The 21,383-nt window shown below is 39.4% G+C and overlaps 1 protein-coding gene across 4 annotated transcripts in view; it reads right to left on the bottom strand.

Moving 5' to 3' along the window:
- Positions 1-20,388, bottom strand: part of LOC149237605 (uncharacterized) — a 48,606-nt gene extending 28,218 nt beyond the window's left edge. The window contains exons 1-3 of one of the 4 annotated variants that reach the window (XR_016246305.1): positions 18,686-20,388; positions 16,136-16,227; positions 15,487-16,046 (exon numbers count right to left, since the gene is read on the bottom strand). Coding sequence is in view for 2 of the 4 variants with exons in the window: in XM_089372704.1 (XP_089228830.1) it covers positions 18,692-20,032 (1,341 nt within the window). In the remaining 2 variants the exon portion in view is untranslated. Of the gene's footprint in view, positions 1-15,483; positions 16,228-18,685 lie in introns of those variants that run through there. The other 3 variants (XR_016246306.1, XM_089372703.1, XM_089372704.1) reach the window with 3 other exon arrangements.
- Between the last annotated feature and the right edge of the window lie 995 nt (positions 20,389-21,383).

Genomic DNA, 21,383 nt, shown 5'->3' with positions numbered 1-21,383 from the left:
CAATCAACATCGTGAGTCATCCCGCCGAAACTTGCTTTGCTGGCTTCTTTATTTCAGAACAGAAGTGGGTCAGTCACAAAGACATCATTCCCCGACTGACATAATCAGTCCAGAGGTCCCAGACCTCACAAATCTTGATCCCAGATCAAGAGGTTGGACCATGCCATCCTAGATAAAGAGTACGGCAATCTCTGATGCGTCCATCAGTCTTTGCTAATAGTCTCTAGCTTTTCCACACCTCATTGGCCAAATGAGAGGTACTTCCCATGAGCCCTGAACTCAATGGGTAGGATGCATACGGGGCACAGATTAAATGAGTGGCGAACCAGCTCAATAATCACAAGGGTGGGGCAGAAGCATTATGAGTGCTTATAGCTTCGAGAAGCTATCCCCAAAACCCCCCAGAGCTCCCAGAGCTCATCGTCCAACAGGACCCACATCATAGGGTCTTTCCACGACACCAAGACTCTCACGGAAGGTTAGGAACTTGACCTTCCCCAGGGGCTTAGTGAGAATATCCGCGACCTGCTCATCAGTTCCTATATGATCGAGCCTTACGGTGCCTCGCTGTACCATATCCCGGATAAAGTGGTACCTGATATCAATATGCTTGGATCGGTCGTGGAACACAGGATTCTCAGTCATACGAATCCCACTCTGATTATCACAGAGTATTACAGTGGTATCTAGCACATGTTGGAACAGCTCACTAAAGAGCTTCCTCAACCAAACTGCTTCACAACAGGCCATACTAGCAGCAATGTATTCGGCCTCCGCGGTGCTCAAAGCCACCGACTTCTGCTTCCTGCTCATCCATGAGATCGAAGCAGAACCAAGATTGAAACAGCATCCAGATGTGCTCTTACGATCCACCACACTGCCAGCCCAATCGGCATCAGTATATCCCGGAGTATCACACTCCCGGCAGTGTATCTCAGCCCATGGTTTATCGTGCCCTGAAGATATCTCAAAAGATTCTTGGCACCAACCCAGTGAAAATGATGAGGCTCAACCATCTGTTGGCTCAAAGTATTCACTGCAAAAAATATGTCCGGACGGGTGTTCACTAAGAACATCAAAGCTCCTATGAGTTGACGATACTCAGTAGGATTGGCCAAGATAGGCCCTGCAGCGCTGCCACTCAACTTCTTAAAGTTGAGTTCCATTGGTGTCGACACGGACTTACAGTCCACCATCCCAAATCTTTCCAGAAGCTTCACAATATACTTTCCTTGAGAAAGGAAAATCTCTCCAGGTCTCTGCCAGACCTCTAGGCCTAGGAAATAGAGCATCAGTCCTAGGTCTTTCATCTCGAACTCAGCAGCAAGCTCCCTCTTACATTGATGAATGAGAGGGTCACCACCTGTCAGGAAGAGGTCGTCCACATACAGCACTAGAATGAGAGGCTTTCCTTCCACAACCTTAAAGTAAAGGTTTGGATCAGCATTGCTTCGAGTGAAGCCCAGCTTCATCAAGTAACTATCCATCCTTTCATACCAAGCTCTGGGTGCTTGCTTTAACCCATAGAGGGCTTTCTTCAACCTGCAGACATAAGTGTCTCGATCTTGAACTTCAAATCCCAGAGGTTGTTCTACATACACCTCTTCCTTTATTGCACCATGCAGAAAAGCGGTCTTGACATCCATCTGATGAAGACTCCATCCTTGCGTAGCAGCAAGGGTTATGATGGATCGGATGGTGGTATATCGAGCCACAGGTGCAAATATATCGTCATAGTCAATTCTCAATCATCATGGATCTGCACCTCAATGACTGTAATGTTGCTCTCATTATACAGCATCACATTGCTACCCCAAATCAACAAGAATGACAGATCTGGTCTTTTCATTGTAATATACTCCTAGTGGAGATTCATATCTTCTTTGCTGTCTATGCATCATCACGCTGCATGCTACCCATGCTGCCTTTGCATCATCACGTTGAAACACTACAACACAGTCAGATCTGCACTAATTGAGGCTTACGATCACCCAATCAAGCCTCCAAATTTGCTCCCACAGGTTGCCCAACCATCTGATCCAAAACTGATCAAATTCCTTGACCCAACACAAGGCATAAATTGTTGTTCCAATCTGTTTTCGCTGCTGCTCCTAATTGTGACTGGTTAGGGCATCCATATGCTGCAACAGCCCTTACCCAAATCACCAAACAGCCTTCAAAAACTACGTGCTACCCTTGTATAAGTCCTCTGCATCCACGTTGTTGATTAGGGCTCAATCTAGCCCCAAAACAGTCCCACGCAATGCCTTTTCAGTGGGGTAAGGGCCTGCGGCCTACCACAGGTGGCTTCCTGTACCCACGGCCTGCTGAAACAGAGTTTCCAGCCCACACATAATATTCAAATCAACCCAGAATTTTGTCTCCTTTATTGAGGCCTTTCTGCTGGTTAATTTTCACTCCAAAACAGTCATAGGAGTGACCTAAACGTCCCCTCTTCCTTCACTGGAAATGCCCTTACCTGCACCCAATAAAACAGAGATTTAGGGCCCAATATACTGCAGATTTAGGGCTCCTATTCTTAGCGTGTAAGGGCCTCTTGGGACAGCGTATGAGGGCTCTTTAGAACTGCGGATTCTCCTCTAGATCTCTCTGTCCACAAAACCCAAACACGTGGAGAGAGTGCAGTGGTAGTCTCCCTCTTAATGCCAGCTTCTCTGCAGAAGTCTTTGAACTCATTTGACTCATATTCAGTGCCATTGTCAGTCCTCAAAATCTTGATCTTCTTTCCGGTCATATTTTCCACCAAGGCTTTGAAGGTACGGAACCACATGAAAGCCTCATCCTTCTTTTTCAAGAAGTATATCCAGGTTTTGCGAGAGAAGTCATCAGTAAATGTCATATAGTAAGAACATCCCCCCAGGGATGTTACAGGCAACATACCAGAAAGATCAGAATGGACCAGTTGCAATATCTCAGATGTCTTTGTGACACTTGAGGGGAAAGGTCCCCTTGTATGTTTTCCTTCAGCCCTTACATACACCTTTATGATTATTTCCAAAATCAGGCAGCCCTTCATGTTCATGATCTTATAATGCTGCCTATGCATCATCATCATGCTGTCCTATATATCTTTGTCACATCACAGCCATATAAATCACTATCATACAAGAATCACTTCCATACATCAAGAAACATTGTCCAAATATCACTAAAGTCGCTGCCCAAACATTATTGTCATAGGAACAAATATCTCTTCCATATATCATCTCCATTTGTCAAGAGAACAATATCACTGCTATGCATAACTGTTATAAGAGTAAGTGACACTACAATGAGTGCAGAAGATCACTGTCAAAAACTCTGTCATATTGTCATATTTCACTGTCATACGTACAGAAGATGGGGTCTGATAATAAGCCCACTTGACTACCCTTAAGCTCTTCCATATATCCATTTTTAAGACTCCAAATCATCTACCTTCTAACAGCCCTTGTTGTCCTTCTCAAGGGACTATACTTGGAGCTTTACCAAGCATCTTCTTACAGCCCATTATACCAGAATTGCAAACTGTCTAATCTGGACCATAGTATCTGGCAAATTCATCATTATAAAAGACAAGCACATACCTGTGATAGACGTCATATTTCTGTCCACAACTACATTTTGACCAATGCACAGGACCTTGAAATCTCGGCCCTGGTTAGGGCTTTCTGTGGCTTCTACGACAGCCCACTATACAGCCTTCAAACCTCTTTAATTCCTACGTTGATGGTCAAGGGTACTGCGGCCTTCTTCCTGCTCCTTGCTGGGCCTCTCGGCCCTCTCAAAACAGACTTTTGTCCCATTGTAAAACTCAAAATCACTCAACGGCCTGTGCATAGAGAATAACCCTTGCATTTATGCTCAGAACTCCTCTTTACAAGCTCAGCTAACCTCCTTCCTTACTTGGCCAATCAGATCATAAACAAAAGACACAGAAATACTCCTCTTCGCACTTTGGCCAGAGCCTTAAGCCTGCAGATACCTCTTCATCACTACGACTTGACTCTTCATGACTGCAGCCTCATGTCCTTATGACTGCGGCTTCCTTTACTGCCTAAACATATCCTCTACAGCTGCGCTGTATATCTTTCCGTTACAACGTATATCATTGATAGCGTATATAATCCTCTATGTACAGCGACACAAAGGCATCCATTGACTTCGATTAAGGCATGATTATTTCGATGATGATTGCTATAAATAGAGTTTGTCTTCACCTCAGCTCTGATACCATGTAAAGTTTTGTAGATGTTCTATGCTAAGAGCAATTTCACTTTTCTCACAGCAATCATACAAGTAGTTAAGCAAAATGCAAATAGAACATATAAGCAGATCTTACAGAAGACAAATCAGAAACAAGAAAAATGTGTGTGTTCGTTTCGGCGGTCAACAGGATGCTTTCAACCAGCAAAGTCTCCTTTGGTCAGCCAGCCCAGATGTGTCACAAGATCCCTCCAACTAGTAGATGAGTCAACCCAAGTCAATTCTACAAAAAGTCAACGCTGTCCTGAAAAGTCAACGCAGGGGCAGCAAGCTAAAAGTCAACGCAGCAGCAAAACGGTCAACCCTTTGACCTCGATTTTTGTGCCAGATAGTACGGCCTTCAAAAATCGAACTTTCCACCAATTTTCAGCTTGATTGGACCAAGCGTTGACCAAAGTCAACGCTGGTCAAACTTTCTGCGAAACCCTAGCAGCAGAAAATCCGTACGGTCTGTCCTCTTCATCCTTCCCACGTGTGGCTGAAATTCGTCCTCCAGGTAGCGTACTCTCTAAGATGAGAGAGGAAGATGTGAGTTGAGTTGTGATAAAATTCTCTCCAACTTTTCCTGTATATATATCCATCAATGAGGGTGTGTGACACATCTGTTGGGCATGTGAGCCTACATTACAAAACTGGCTGACCTTGCACTTATAATTTATTAAGAATAATAAATTCACAATATAAGTTCTGCTCATCGGATTAAGACTATTTTTATATGGATTTTACACCTCTCAGAAAGAGGAATCCAACAAAAATATTAGCCTCTTAATCTGAGCATCAAAACATGGAGTTTGGACCTAGTTGTCCAAATTTAACACCAACAAAACCTAAAACTAAAACATTGCTCCCTTCTGTTCTTCAAATTCTCTTCAAAATCTTCAAAGTGAAAACCTTTGGTAAAAGGAATGTTGCATCAGCAACTTGCCAACATCCTTTATCCTTCATGTCAACTTTACTAGTCAAACTTAGTCTGCATCACAACATGAATAGTTCGAATTTCTTGCAATAATGAACTTATCTACACACTAGGCCCAAACATGTACTAGAACTATCAAATAAATAATTGACATCTGCACTAAACTCATGAAAGTCCAACATAAGTACAAAATAACTAAACTAAAGCCCAATATTGGTGATGTATGCACCAATGTATGTAGTGCAACTCCCACTTCCTAGGGCAATCCTCTAACAACTTGAGCAATCCTTTTGTAACAAATTACAACCTTATCCTGGTACTCATTCGTACTCCCATCACTTGTAATCAAGGAATCAATCACTGTGTTGGGAATCACGATTGTCGTTAGACTAAAACCTGCAAGTGTTAGTCAACGATCACATCACTAGAGATAAGGATCCACAAGAGGCGGTTGGTCCATGTCGCGAAACACAAGGAACGTTGATTTATCCAATGTCCAACAATCTCCCCCGCAACGCAAGTTGAGTGTATATCAAACTCGTGACCTATGCTCTGATACCATTTGTTGGGAATCACAATTGTCATTAGACCAAAACCCGCAGATGTTAGTCAACGATCACATCGCCAAAGATAAAGATCCACGAGGGGCGGTTAGTTCATGTCGTGGAACACACAGGGAGCGTTGATGTCCAACACATTGATCCATTGTCTCCTCAAGATTGGAGGAACCCTCCTCCATCATGGCATCCTACCATACCTACTTAATTGGACCTATGAAAGGATACCTTCTTGCACACCTCAAGCCAAAACTCAACCAGAGCCATGGTTGTTGTCTTTGACAATGGCTTGTTGACCATCAAACTCAAAAAACACTGTGAGTCTGTCATGCCAAAAATTAAAGGCGGAATTTTTGTTAAATTATGAACATACAAGACAAAATCTAACTCAAGAACATCACTTGAACACATCTAAAAAGATATGGAACCCAATCCCTTCACAGGATACAAGGCATCATCACCCAACTCCACACACATTCCTCCCTCTTGCTTTTAAAATCCACTGAAAATCTTCTTGTCGTGTATCATATGTCTCAAGGCTCCATTGTCCACATACTTCCCAACAACAAAAATTATGTCTGTGGAAAGACATGACACCATGGTGAAGGTAGTATCACGCATGACAGTCAACTCATTCACAACTAAAACATCTACAGTGTGCACTTCCTACAAACTCCTGGTTCTACTGTTGTTTTTGGGCCTTTTTCCTTGCAAGACATTGGAATGCATAGTGCTCAAGGGGTCACACCTAAAGCACTTGATATGACTCAGGTCTTTCTTCCCCAAATATGATTCTTCCTCCTTGCTTTTCTGACCCCTTCAGGATCATTTTTTCTTCCTCTCCTCATCTTCCCAATGAGGACTGGGTTTGGTACTTCACCCTCAAAATTGTTTCAGAATTAAACTGGTCTCAACTCCTCTGCAATGAAAACATCCCACAACTGCCCAAAGTCAAGTAACTTCTCTCAACCATAGATTAACATGAACAAAGTGGTCCCAAGATGCACTAAATCCATTCAAAGCAATCCAAACTACCTCGTCATCTTTGATTTCATCACCAACTACACAAAGCTAGTCTCTCATCTTTGCTAGTTTCATCAAATAGCATGTTACTATATCTTTCTTGCTCATGCAAGCAGTGGTGAGCTTGTTCCTCATAAACATCATCCCAGATACATTTGCACTATGGTAAAGAGTGCCCAAGGCATCATACATTCCTTGTCAGTCATCTTCTTGGCAATATCAAGGATCAGATGGTCCTTTGAACCCAACTGGACTCACTTCACATTTGTTACATTCTTGTTGTACTCCACCAAAACTTTCTGATTTGTAGGTAGTGTGACCATCATCTCCAACTGGTACCATAACCTTGTTACTTCTAGGAGATTTTGCAATCTACACTTCATGGTAGAATGTTGCAAGCACCCACCAGACAATCACAACTCATACACACTGAGAGTGGCCATTTATGCAACTCAATAAGAACAACTGCAGCAAATAAATCAGTGAAAACAAAAAAACAGATCGGCAACTTACCCTACGTGCAGATCACCTATCTCCTGTCAAACCCAATTTTCCAATCACTGGAAGATCCTAGGCATCAACCCCCTCCTCTCAAACCTTCTCAGGTGCACATGTACCAATTACTAAACACAGATATGCTTTAACCCATGAAGATTCTTAGGCTTCACATCCTCTGAAATCCTTCGACAGCTTTCTATCCCAGACAGCCAATCTCTCCATACACAAAATCTGGAAGATTTCAGACCCACTGCTTTGGTATCCTGTTGAAATTCTCAGCGCATGGTAACAGTTCCAGCAATCTGACCTAACCTACCTGCTTAGGATCAACATGAAAATTGAAAGTGCTACCAAAACTGCAATCTGATTTTTACTAGGACCTGAAACACATTAAACTGAAAATTATAACAGCAAGAAGAACAGATCTGAAACTCAAATCACGTCACTGTTTTATTCCTTGAAAACAGGAAATACTGAAAGCTATCAAATCCCAATTCTAATCACTCACAGTTCACCACTCTCCACCGAACTAATGATGAACAATAGAGACACTGCCTCTATTTATATAGAAGGATAGGGTAGTGCACTAAAAATAACCTGACCCAAAGCGCCTATGTTAGAATGCCCAACCTGCCTGCGTATATGCACACGCTGGATTTATCCCACACAACTGCACCTAGTGACCTCACCCTCGCCTTGGAATACCCTATCTCTAAAACCTATTTAGTGTTCTTTTCCTAAAATTGAAAAGCTAAATCATAAATATAAAAACAACTCAAAAGCGTAACTGAACTAAACCAGAAAACTGAACTGAATCAGAATTTTCTAAATCTGGCACAGCAGCGAACAGAAGGCAGTGAACAGAAGGCAGTGAAACTGGAAATAAACTAAAACTGGGGCATGCATGCGCCCTATACTCCCCTACTATGCTGTGCACAAAAACCCAGGCAGATTTCTGTACGGACCTACTTACAAAACTGCTCCTGCATGCTGCTCTGAAGGTCTTGGACACCTTCAGAGGTTCCTGCTAAACTAACAGGTGTGCCCAGAATTAGACAACTTACAAAAGTTTAAATTCTAGCACAAAATAATTATGGAAAAGCAATGACAAACTGAGATGACATGTCTTTTTCAACCCAAAAGAGATCAACCAAAGATGAACAATGAAATGAAAATGGAATTACATAATTATATACAGATGCTTCTAATCTGGGGCTGATGAGCTACTTAGTTGTATAACACCAGTGGGGTTTGGAGGGTGGTGGAGTAAGTTGGCTCACCATTCTTGCTTCCCTTTTTGCGATATCTTTAAGCTGGCTATCCTGAAACACTTTTGACCAACCAATTCTCTGCAATAACAGCCCTTTTCCAACATGATTGTAGTCAGTGCAGTGAAGCAAGAACTGTTCTTTTGTTTCCACTGGCTCCAAATGAAATACCTAGCAAGTCCTGACAGACCATTACTCTCAGTGTTCTTTCCACTTGACTGTCTCACATCTTAATCTCAGTGTTCCACGGGGACGCGTCCCCCACGGTTGGGTGCACGCACCCCTCACACTCCACGCACCTGGGACAAGGGGATGTCTGGGGAAACGTTTCCCCACGTCCCCCTTTTGGGGAGACACGGGGAGACATTTCCCCATTGTAGGGGACGCGACTCCCCAAAAGGGCATCCCCTCTCAAAATGGGCTATGCGTCCCCCCTTAAATTTGCTTGTAAACAATGATTTATGACAAGGAAAACCTAGTATTTGACCATATTTCCCTACTAATTCTATGCAATTCATGGTAATGGGTTGGGTGCGCACACTCCTCGCACCTGGGACGGGGGGATGTCTGGGGAAACGTTTCCCCGGATGTCTGGGGAAACGTTTCCCCACGTCCCCCTTTTGGGGAGACGCGGGGAGACGCAGGGGGAACGTTTCCCTAGTGTAGGGGACGCGACTCCCCAAAAGGGGGATGCCCCTCGAAATGGGCTATGCATCCCCCCTTAAATTTGCTTGTATACAATGATTTATGACAGGGAAAACCTAGTATTTGACCATATTTCCCTACTAATGCTATGCAATATTCTCCTTTATCTTTCATTTTCATCCTTTTACTTAAATTTTTAACATTACCATGAAATGACTCAAGATGTTTGAGAGTGGTTCCGACCTCATTGGATTTCATATGGAGAAAGTAGAATTTTAGATCTCACTCAAAATCCAGCAGACTTAATAGTTTTTCAGGAATTCAGGATTCGATGGATTGTAATGTTTCCATTGCATTTTGTCACGTACAAAGGTATGGAATTAGTATTTAATCAAGAGCACCAAGCCCTCTGTGTATTTTAAAGTGACCTTTAGACTCATCACTCCACTATTTTTGAGTTTTAGCTATATCAATTTACTATTCCAGACTTTAGATTTCAATATCTATTATAGTCTATTTTTCATAGTACTAATTAGATTCTAAAATGATGAATTTAAATTTCAAATCAATTTAGAATCTAGAATGAAGAATTTAATTTTTAAATCAATGTAGATTCTAGAATGGTGAATAATGAATAATGAATATGGATCAGAGTATTTCATTATTGAATCTCGTGGTCTATGGATGAATCATGTAATATCTATTATAGCCTATTTTTCTTAGTGCTAATTATATTCTAGAATGATGAATGATGAATTAAAAATTTCAAATCAATTTAGAATCTAGAATGATGGATTTTATTTTTAATTCAATGTAGATTCTAGAATGGTGAATAATGAATAATGAATATGGATCAGGGTATTTCATTATTGAATCTCGTGGTCTATGGATGAATCATGTATGTATTAGTAAGGATGATGAGTATGGATCAATGTATTTCATTATTTAATTCAAATATGTATGTATTATTGTATTTATGTTTTCACTATAGAATATGAATTTGATATATATATATATATATATATATATATATATATATATATATGTATTAAAAAGGAAAAAAATTATATACCCCGACGTCCCCCCATCCCCCCTAAATTTCCCTAAAATTTGAGGGTACTCCCACACGTTCCCTTTGTGCGTCTCCCCGCACCCGCGTCTCCCTGTCCCGGAGTCTTGGTGGAACATTGCTTAATCTATGAAAGCTTGTATGGAGTTGGGCAAGGGCATGTTTTCCTCACCTCGGAATATTGAGAAAGAGAAAGGGTCATTTCTCCATTTCCTTTGTAGTGCCCTGTCCTAGCTTGACTTGAGATACACACCTTCAATTTTATTTGACTTGTGAGACAGATATTGTGACAAACACTTTATTCTTCTAGGACATCTAGCATTGATAAGTTGGTTATTATTTCATGTGATGATAGCTCATGATGTGCTTATATCAATTGCCAGTCTAGACTATGTTGATGATTATGATATTAGTGTGACATTGATGATGTCGATGTTGTTTATCATGTATATTTTATGATGACTAATCATTATAGTCAGATACTACTAACAACTGTCTAAGTGTGGGAGGAGACCACGATGATAGACACATGATTGGGTAGTAATTTTGGTTTGGTTATTGAGTACAATTGATATTAAAATCAAATTTATCAATGATCTATGGATACAAAACATTGATAACATGTTAGTGGTTGCAAGCACAGGTTACGTGTTTACCAAATGACTCACACATGGTTGATCGGGCTGTATGGAGCAAACTGGATTTTCTTTGGAGGGATAATGATTCACACATTGGTAATCGGGCTATATGGAGCAAACTGGATTTTCCTTGGAGGGGTTGGGACCAGCATCCTTGATCCCACCTACTAACACTCTAGCTGTGGCTTAGGTTGCAAGGTATTGGGACCTTCAGCTTGGAGTTGCACAATGTCGTGAGAGTTGGACCGAGGATTCGATGACTCACGAGGTTTCACTAAGGAGCACGCATCGAGGCAAACACCTTGATCCTTAGGCATCATCAGTCTCACAACAAAAGGCGACCCTGAAATTAACAGTTTTTTTAATGGGTGGTTAACGGACACTGAGTGGCGGCTACATCCACAGGAAAATCCACGTAGATCAACCCGTCGGCCAAACTAGCAAGGCCTAACCTCAAATTCATTTGCTCATTTAACACATGCGACAATGAATATTTTAATACAATTAAATGAATCTACCATTCACCAAGGGTCCAACAATGGAATTCCAATGTTGGACTGTGTCAACTAGATGTAGGTTTTGAGTTGCTACCATCATTGAGCTAAGTTTGCTAAACATAACTAACTCACCGGTTAACCTCCTAGCCCCTTCCTTGGTTGCTCTTCTTCCTCGCTGACCACTGAGCTACAATGGGGTTGTAGGATAAATGAATACTCTAATAATGTGGAGGTGAGCCATCAAGCCCAAGAGGTTTCCACTCTAAATAAAAGAAACTCTACACACACCAAAATGATTTTTGCTGCCCCTTACCTCTCTTGCCAAGATTATCCCACTTCTTAATTATCATCTTTCCTTTTTTAACCTCTCTTATTTTATTATTACTTTCTAGCCTCCCATCCTTTTTATTTTATTATTTCCTTTTAACTTCCTTTAGTATATCATTTCCTTCTAACTCTGTTATTTTATTATTTTCCTCTAACTTCTCTTATTTTATTATTTCTTCTAACTTCCCCTATTTTATTATTTTTTTCTAGATTCCCTTATTTTATTATTTTAATTTTTTATAACTTCCCTTATTTTATTATTTTCCTCTAACTTCACTTATTTTATTATTTCTTCTAACTTCCCTTATTTTATTATTTTCTTTATTCCAATTTTTAGTTAGAGATTCCAATTATATGCTTCTTTCACAAGGAAGCCAAGTCAATTATGTCCTTCAAGAACTTCTTCCCAACATTCCAAGAGTTCCACAAACACTTTCCCTTCAAATATCCTAATACCAAGGGCATCAAATCACTTGCGCCCTTCAAGAACTTCCTCATGAATTTCCAAGGGTGCCACAACACTTATCTTTCAAGTATTTGTGACTAGTTGAGGGGAACATAGGCATGACAATGGAAACAACCGTTAACTCCAGGGTCACTCTTTGTTGTGAGACTATCAAGGTGTCCGCCTCAATGCATTCTCCTTAGTGAAACCTTGAGAGTGATCGAATCCACAATCCAACCCTCGCAGTATCATACACCATCAAGGTGAAGGGTCCGAGTAGCTTCCAACCTAAGCCATAGCTAGAGTGCTAGCAGGTGGGATCAGGGACGTTGGCCCTCATCCCCCTCCAAGGAAAATCCAATCTACTCCATGCAACCCCATCACCCATGTGTGAGTCATTTGATAAGCATATAATCTATGCCAACAACCACTAACATGTCATCAGTATTTTGGATCCATATATCATTGATAAATTCAATTTTAACATCTATTGTACTAAATAACCAAACAAGAATCATTGCCCAATCAGGCACCTATGCGCCAGTGTGGTCTCTTGCCGCACTTAGACAATTGCCAATAACATTTGACCATAATGATTAGTCATCATAACACATATATGATAAGCAACATCGGCATCATCAATATCACACTAATATCATAATCATCAACATAGTCTAGGCTAGCAATCGATATAAGCACAACGTAAGTCATCATCACATAAAATAATAACCAGATCATCGATGTCAGATGTCTTAAAAGAATAAATTGTATGTCACAATATCTATCTCATGAGTAGAGTAAAATTGAAGGTGTCTATCTCAAGTCAAGTTAGGACGAGGCACTACATTCTTAACAATTTAAAATTTCCAACACTCGTATATTTTGGAAATTGTACTTATTTCCTCGTATCAAGTAACTTAGTTGTGTTTTCATGAATGTTGTTGTGATTATTCTTCTTCTCATGTTTATTTAAGCCAAGCAAGACCACATTCTTTCTTACTAACCTATTTCATTATCATTACTCTAAACTTGTCATCATGGGTGAAATCCATGTTCAGAATTCAACAATTGGCTTTTCCCATGGTCATATTCTTTTTATTCCCACTCATGTTTTTCTTCACTGGCAATATTGATTTTTTATAAATATCACAAGAAAGTTATGAGGTCATCCATCATTTTTCATTGTATATGTTGTTTTGTAACTATCTCTTCGTTGTTGATTTTCCCTGATCTAATATGATAATTACTTCCAGGTATAGGGTGAAGCATTGCGCACACATTGTATTGTGTTGTGGGGTAGCTTGGGAAGCCATGCTAGAGTCTTGGGAAGACTCACACTTTATTCATATTGTTGTACATTCGTGAGGGTTGGTTTGAGAAACCACACCTAAGCAGTGTTGCACTAATCGCCAAAAAATCGTGATAAAATCGTTTTATTGCGATTTTTTCAGAAAGAAGATAAAATCGGGGGGGGGTTTTGCCGATTTTTATGAAAAAACCGCGATTTTTTGAAGAAAAAAAATAATAATAATTTTATTTTTTTTTATGAGGAGGAGGTAACCCAAGCTACCCCTGTCAACAGTAAAGGACGTGGTCTACCTCCTGTATCTCCTAGTTCTTCAGCTTCTAGAGCACAGCAAAGGCTACTACCAACTCCATCGACATTTACATCTAGAGGGGCAAAGGAAATCAGTAGCATTAGACTTTAGTTATTTGGTTCATTTCATTGAATATGACATTATGGCTCATGATATGAGATACATTATTATATTTTTTGTTGATATTTTGAGGCTGAGTTGGGACTCAGGGGTCAGGACTTACACTATTTAGGACATGATTCACTGTTATGTGTGATTTTAGCACTAGAAATGATATTAAACATCTTATATACTAGTTCTTTTATCATATTTATGTGTCAATGTATTTATTTTATCTTGTAGATGGTTTAGATATTAAAAAAATTGAAAAAAAATGAATATTTTTGTACCAAACAATTTTTCCCGATTATTACCAATTTTTCCCCGATTATTACGATTTTTCCCCGCACCGAATTAATCCCAATAACTATTAGTGCAACATTGCACCTGAGCTTGGAGTAGGCTACAACCTTATATTTGTTGTAATTGTATTTGCAGCAAGAATTACATATATTTTGAGATATTCGGGTTGGACCGAGAGCCCTTCCCCACACATTATATTGGCGCACACTTATATTGCATGTGGCATGTGCATGGTGATTTATACATGTTAATGCAGCTTTATTGTTACATGGTAATATTGTAATTGCATGTCACGTTTATGCAAAATTGAAGTGAAGTGCAATTGTACTTGTGATTTGGTTACATGTTATATTCCATCACACATTGATATTTAAACAGACAGAGAGAAGTACAACTGTATAGGCATAGTCCAGGTGAAGTACTTGCAAGTTGGCCGCACCATTGTTGAGGAAACATGCAGGTAGCACACGCTCAAAGGATAAGAGGTGTCTTGAATCATGGGTCTGCTCTAGGGGCATGGCAGTGGCACTCAGTTGACAGTCTTATGTAAGAAACTCAGAAATTGATGCCCTTGGATAGGTTATGACCATTGAAGTTCATTATTAAGTTGATTATGGTGCTAGCAAGAAAAAATATAAAGGTGTGCTGGTGGTTAGCAAACTCATTCTCTTTTGTTCCCAGGTTGCTGAAGGGGAACATCTACTTTTTGCATATCACGGGTAACTTGTTTAGCAGCCTTTTGCCAAAGGCAATATATGTATTTATTATATAATTTCAGCACAAAAACTTATTATTCTGTTTCATGCAATAAAGAGATCAGTGTTGCACACATCGCGTCAAAGAAAATATTGCCAACATCCAGAAAAAAAAATATCTGCAAAATTTTAAAAATACAAAAACATCACGGGTGGCTAACATCTTTTATCATCTTAGGAGAATATCACGATATTTTCAGGCAATATTATTATTGCCGTGAAAAAATTGGGAAATTGTGATAATGCTGTGATATGTTTGCAACACTGGAAGAGATTGCAGCTTACAAAAAGCTTGAACCTGAGACACAAGTATCAATTTTTAATGCACTGTGATAGATTCATGGAGGTAAAATATGTTTTTCCTGTATTGCATGGAAATGGATAGATTTTTTGCAAGGTGGCAATCTGGATATAGGGAAACAGCATACATATACATATATATATATATATATATATATATATAGTGAGTGAGAGAGAGAGAGAGAGAGAGAAAACACCATGAACCAGAAACATAGAAAATTCAAGTCTTCGAATGCAGACTACTCAGAAAAACTCTGATGTAATCTTGCCAGATCCAAAAAAATAACGCAATATTTATACATTGTATTTCTTAATATATATGATGCTGCCCTCCATAAGATACATAATCCTAAAAGTCATTTCATCAGAAGAATCATTATTTTTCCTTGCTTGTGGTAATTATCCTGTGGACCATGTTCAGTCCAACTTGGGAATAGTCTCATCATTAAAATATTATGGAAAAGGAGAATTTCCTTTTATCTTGATTTACCTCATATCTTCATTCAGACTGTAGTTCATAGCAATGCACAATATTGCATACTTTCAATGCTTGAAGGTGGAATGGAACCACTTGTTTTTAATCACATGATGAACACCCTAATTCTCCGAGTACATTCTTAGAAATCCTATTACAACCTGCAATTGCATTAAGCTATAGCCAGTGTTGCCAAGAGGCACTCTAGGGTTCCCACTCTTGCTCCAAAGTAAGGCAATGCAAGTGACTGCTCCCAACTTGCCTGATCATGCTCTAGCACTCCCCGAAGCACTCATATATTATATATGTGTACAGAGCACTCCGAGGACTGCTTCACTCCCAGAATTTTTTTGGGAAAGACTGCTACCTGCTTTGTTCCAGGCATCTAACCACACTGGTTATAACCTAAATAACAACACGAAAAAACAGAGAGGCCAAATAACCAATGCAACTGACCTTTAAGAACAATGGAATCACCTTGACAAATTCATAATCTTTGTGAATGCCATTGTGGGGTTCACTGGATGCCAAACTGGAAATCAAACTTCCTGGAACAGTGAAAATGTTTAGCGTGGCTGACTCTTGGAAGTATAACCAATGTAAGAACATAGAAGCAATGCAAAAGATAAGGGATTGAGATCTGCCACTTCGAAAGTATAGGCATTTCTCCAAGTAAGATACTTATCAACTAGTTGGGCACAGCTACATATTCCTGCTTTATCAAACTCTTAACGTACAAAATTCATTTTGTTAAACCAAAAGAGTATTTAACCTCTCTATCACACCTCAAATAGTCTAGTTTTACTTCTAAAGTTTAAAATTTATTTTGCTAGTCACTCTGCTGCTTTCTATCACATGGACCTTCTGCCATCCCCCTGAATTGCTTTACCGAGAATTCCATGATCCTTATGGACTGGAAAACTTGTTGCGTATTTTCTCAAATCTATTGTTTTGTCCGTGCTAATTTATAAAAGATCTGAATCTCCTGTTGAAGTGACAACGAGAACAATTTACTGTGGTTTAATTGTATTGCAGGTGTCTGATGTTTATCATTTGCATACACCAAAAGCATATTCACATTACCTGTAAGGCGTCCCTTTTGAAATATTATGCCGGTATAAAATCCTTATGTTGCTATTTTCTTGATTTTTTCCTTTTCTTCATGAATGAATTTTTATAACTGTTTTTCACCGACCTTCCCAAATATGGTAGCTGAGATGTACTATGATGCAGAGTGGACTTGTATTTAGAAAGTCACAGAATCCTTTTTGAAAGTAAATGTATATTTTTATAGTGGTTGGATCTTGTCCACATAACAGACATCTGAACTGCTATATTCCAGTTTACTAAAGCCTGAAAATTGTTCACGTAAGAAATGCTAGGGTACATTTTAATGCTTGATGCATGATCAAAGAGAACAAGATGTTTCCTATCTTTGTCAATAAATAGTGCTTCATCAAAAGCCATTTGGCATTTTTATAACAGAATAACCTTTAGTTGATTTAAATAACCAACTCAGATCCATCTTAACCCTGGATCTATTTAGTATTAACCAATGGAAGGGATCAAATCCTTGCAGAACAAATTTTTGTATCATTCAAAAGGAGCTTAGGATTGTTGCAGTCCATAACTGAGAAGTTAAAAACTCAGAACTTATGGAGATATGGAAATGTAGAAATAAAATTTTGATTATTGTCAAGATATTTTTATTTGCATTGTAACAATGTTTCTATGTAAATCTCCTATTTATAGTATCTCTCTTTATATTCTGTTTGTGTAAATTTGGTGTCCCTCTATAATAGATTCTATACTATATGTAAATATCATATCTTTTTTCATATTTATTGATGTTTTTTTTGTCAATTGGCTCTACTCTAGGTGGTTGAGAGGAGTGTTATCCTTCCACCCAAGTTCAATTCCCACAAGTGACATGTAGAACTCATAACAACTATATCATTGTAACAGTTTCAAATGTTGTTGTTGACCTGCCTTTGCAACCTGAAGAATCTATGGTTTACCCTGAGTACCATAATTAAAATGAGGGAAATTACCAGGAGGGTTTTCCCAAGATATGTTATATGGAAAAAAAAAGTATAGATGTTTTTTTAATTCTATTTGTATATCTATTTGACCAACATATAGTATTATTACTATCATTTGTTACATTACACTTTTGATTTCAACCCGACATATAGTGACACCAGTGTTCCCTAGCCTCAGTTGTAGAAGCAACTTTCAGCACAATAATAGCATCACAAGAGGAATTCGAACTGGATTTTCAATTTTGTGAACATGATGAACTCATGAAACGCGAAAGCAATAGCTTAATGGCATCAACTTAGAAAGATCCCATACATACTTAAGCAATTCCTATACGAAGCCATGTCTGTTCGGTCATAGACTATTAAGAAGTTACTTCATTTGAATGTTCTCTGTAAAAACTGGATCATAGCTGATCAAGTATTCAAATATTTCACAACGTATTTTTGTTGCTTAGATTTTCACATTAGTAGAGGTGCAACTAAAGAGGATTCCCATTTTCATACAGCAAACTTCCAAATAGTTACTCTTAGAATAAGCATAATTTAAATGTTGAAACTTAACACTCATCGTCTTACTGATTGCACTGGAAAGTTCTCAGAAATGAAACTGATATAAATATTTGGGAGGAAGATTGAGTCTGGAAAGTGGGACCCACAAATTTCACATGCAGAAATTTACGTGACTTCAGAGTAAATCCATAAATACTTCTACGCTATGAAAACGGCAAAAAACTAACCATAACTACTAATTACAAACATAAATGCAGACCTTTAGAGCCTGCAGAAACCATTAGAAGAAATATTTATGGTTGACTTTAGAAGCCAGAGTAGCACACGGATGTAAAATCATAAGGATTCTAACTGAAAATACCAGCTGTGTAAATAAGATAAATAAGTATATTTTTACATGGTCAATAATTATAAGAGATTAGAATCTGATAATTCTGACACAAGAATTCCATACCGAATTCTAGTTGCGGGCTTCCTCTCCTATTGCTTCTGCAAACGATAGGGCAAGGCTTTCTGCAAGGCTTGGACCAGACTGGAAAGTGTGTGTGACTTGTGAAGGTTTAATCTTCTTCAAACTGTTAGACCCAGACTGCTGTGATTGTGGGGTCTGAGCATCAGATCGATTCCCCTCGATACTGCGGACCACAGTATTGCTGGTGTCCTTGGTTGCCTTGCTAATAATTATTACCGGCACCAGATTCTTCCATGGGTCTTCTACCATTGATTTCTTCACAAACAAATCTGGTCTTTCGCGAGCAGAGGCATTAACACGACCTCCCCGCCCTTGCAAGCCTCCTCGTCCTTGTTTAGGGCTTGGACTACCTCCCATTCCCCGGCCACCCCTACCTCTATAGTTCGTCCAAGGACTCCCCCTTCCACCTGAGCTTCCCCTCGTGTCGGACCAGGGCATCCCTCTTCCACCCGAGCCAAGGCCAGGGCTAGCAGCTCCCCTCGTGTCGGACCAGGGCATCCCTCTTCCACCTGGGCTAAGGCCAGGGCTAGCGCTTCCGTGGGGTTCCGACCGGGGACTACCTGTAGCAGCTGGGCTTCTCCAGCGATCAGACAGTGGACTTCCTCGACCTCCAGGTCCGCCGAATTGCCGAGGTTGTGACCCACTTTGTTGTTGCTGTTGCTGCTGATATTGATGTTGCAGTTGTGAATGGGGCTGATGTGGCCTGTAGCTATCCTGATTGGGGATCTGATTGAACATCGGGACAGGCGATATGGGCATGGGGCTTCCATTGCTGGAATTAGAAAACTCAAATGGACTACTATAATGCTGTGGACCAGATGACTCGTGGGAACTGTTGTAGCTCGGAACAGGGGACCTGAAAGGAGTCACAGGTGTCTGTGGGTTCCCTGGATGAAAATTGGGTTGCCAGAAAGGAGTCTGCTGCTGGGCATAGAATTTGATTGGGGGAGAGTTACTTACAGGAGAAGATTGATTGTTCAAAGGAGAAATCACCCTAGCCCTATTGAAACCAGTTCCAGGACCATTAGGGCTATGGCCAGAGCTATAATCTTTGCTATTATTGGCGTTGGCAGTGGTGTTGTTGTTGTTGATTCTTCCCTTTCTCTTGCTACCAGAAAAAGCAGCTAACGGGTCAGTGTAATAATCAAACCTGGGAGGGTGCTGAGGTGTTGAAGATGGCGAGGAGAGTTCGTTGAAAGGACTGGCGAGAAGCCCAGATGCTGAATGTGAGCTTTCTTGATGTTGGTCTTTGTTGTCGTCCGAACCATTTTGGGCCGCTTCCAATCGCATCGCCTGCAGCCTTTCTTTCCGCTTGACGGACTCTTCCATCTCTGAAATATATGTATATACCTAAATATGATATATATATTTATATGTCATGTATATGTGATAGGGTCTGTTGCAGAGTGAAATAGAAACTGGCTACTGCAATTGAAATGAGCCGTATGTGTTTAGGGGAGTAGAAAACAGACTAGTGAAATCGGCAGCTCTCGAGGGTAGTGACGGGTTTCATGAGGATCCATTCATTGTATTTGCCATGGCTCTAAAAAAATCCGTTGTATTCTCCTGCAGATGCCATCGATCAGCGAAATTGGGGCATTCTTTGATGGAAAGAGGTATAATCTTTTTCGGATTTATAGTCGATCTAAATTTAACTAATTATCATAATCGACTTAACAATATTTGAAGTTCATGTTGTAACGCATGGAAAAATTTGGGTATTCTATATCCCAATTTATATCAAATGTGAAATTTAAAATATACAATAAAATATAATATAATTTATAGAATGAAAATGATGAAAACAACAACTAAGAATTAAAGGAAAAAGAATTTGTTCATATTAATAAAATAAATTATTATAAATTCATAAGTATTAAATAGGTATTTATTTGTTATTGTGAATCGATAATTTAATATTAAAAGTATATTGATACAGTGGATATATTCTTGGTTGGGTCGTTGAGTGTTGTAGGCATTATCACTAATATGTTGTTTTTATGTCAATCTCATGATTTTGTTCCATATCATTGTCACATTATGATTGAGTGCAGAATGGTCTCCCTAGCTAGATCTTAGATGGAGAATGTGCTTAATGATTGTTTAGGTATTGTAAGAGCTTTGATGATTATAGAGGAGCTATAATGGTTTGTTGAAATGTTGCAAGTAATGTGAATGTTTATACAAGTGTTGCAGAGGATGAGGATGTGCATTAACGGGGTTCACTTGAGAAAAGTTGAAGAGTTTGTAGTTTGTAAAACCATATGTGACTCTTGTGAGATAAAGTCAAGTACATACATAGGTATAATAAACAATAGTTGCATACACGACCCTCCGCACGGAAAATAAAAAACCATGAGCATTTCCCATGGTAATCTCTCAAGGTTTTGGTGCGACAACATCTAATTGATCTCGTCAACAAATCCAAGGGAATTGTTGGTAGTATTGACAAGGCAAAAAGGTTATAAAAGGAGAATGAGTATGAGCAGTTGTGTGTGCATTCATTCAGAATTGCTTGTGATTTGTTTCGAACAGGTGTGCACTAGAGCGAAAGGAGGAGGTTCAGATCTAAATATTTAATGAGAGATCTGAGATCTGATAGAAACCATTATTACTTGGTCTGACTTCTTATATGCTTGTTTGCGAGAGTAGATCTAATGGTTTCATTTTTATAGAAGTT

This window comes from Pinus tabuliformis, chromosome 8 (assembly GCF_031772625.1).
Source record: "Pinus tabuliformis cultivar Carrire ecotype Pingquan chromosome 8, CPIR1, whole genome shotgun sequence".
In the NCBI taxonomy this organism is placed as follows: Eukaryota; Viridiplantae; Streptophyta; class Pinopsida; order Pinales; family Pinaceae; genus Pinus; species Pinus tabuliformis.
Note: the sequence above shows the minus strand (reverse complement) of the source record. Positions and strands in the feature narration are given on the sequence as shown.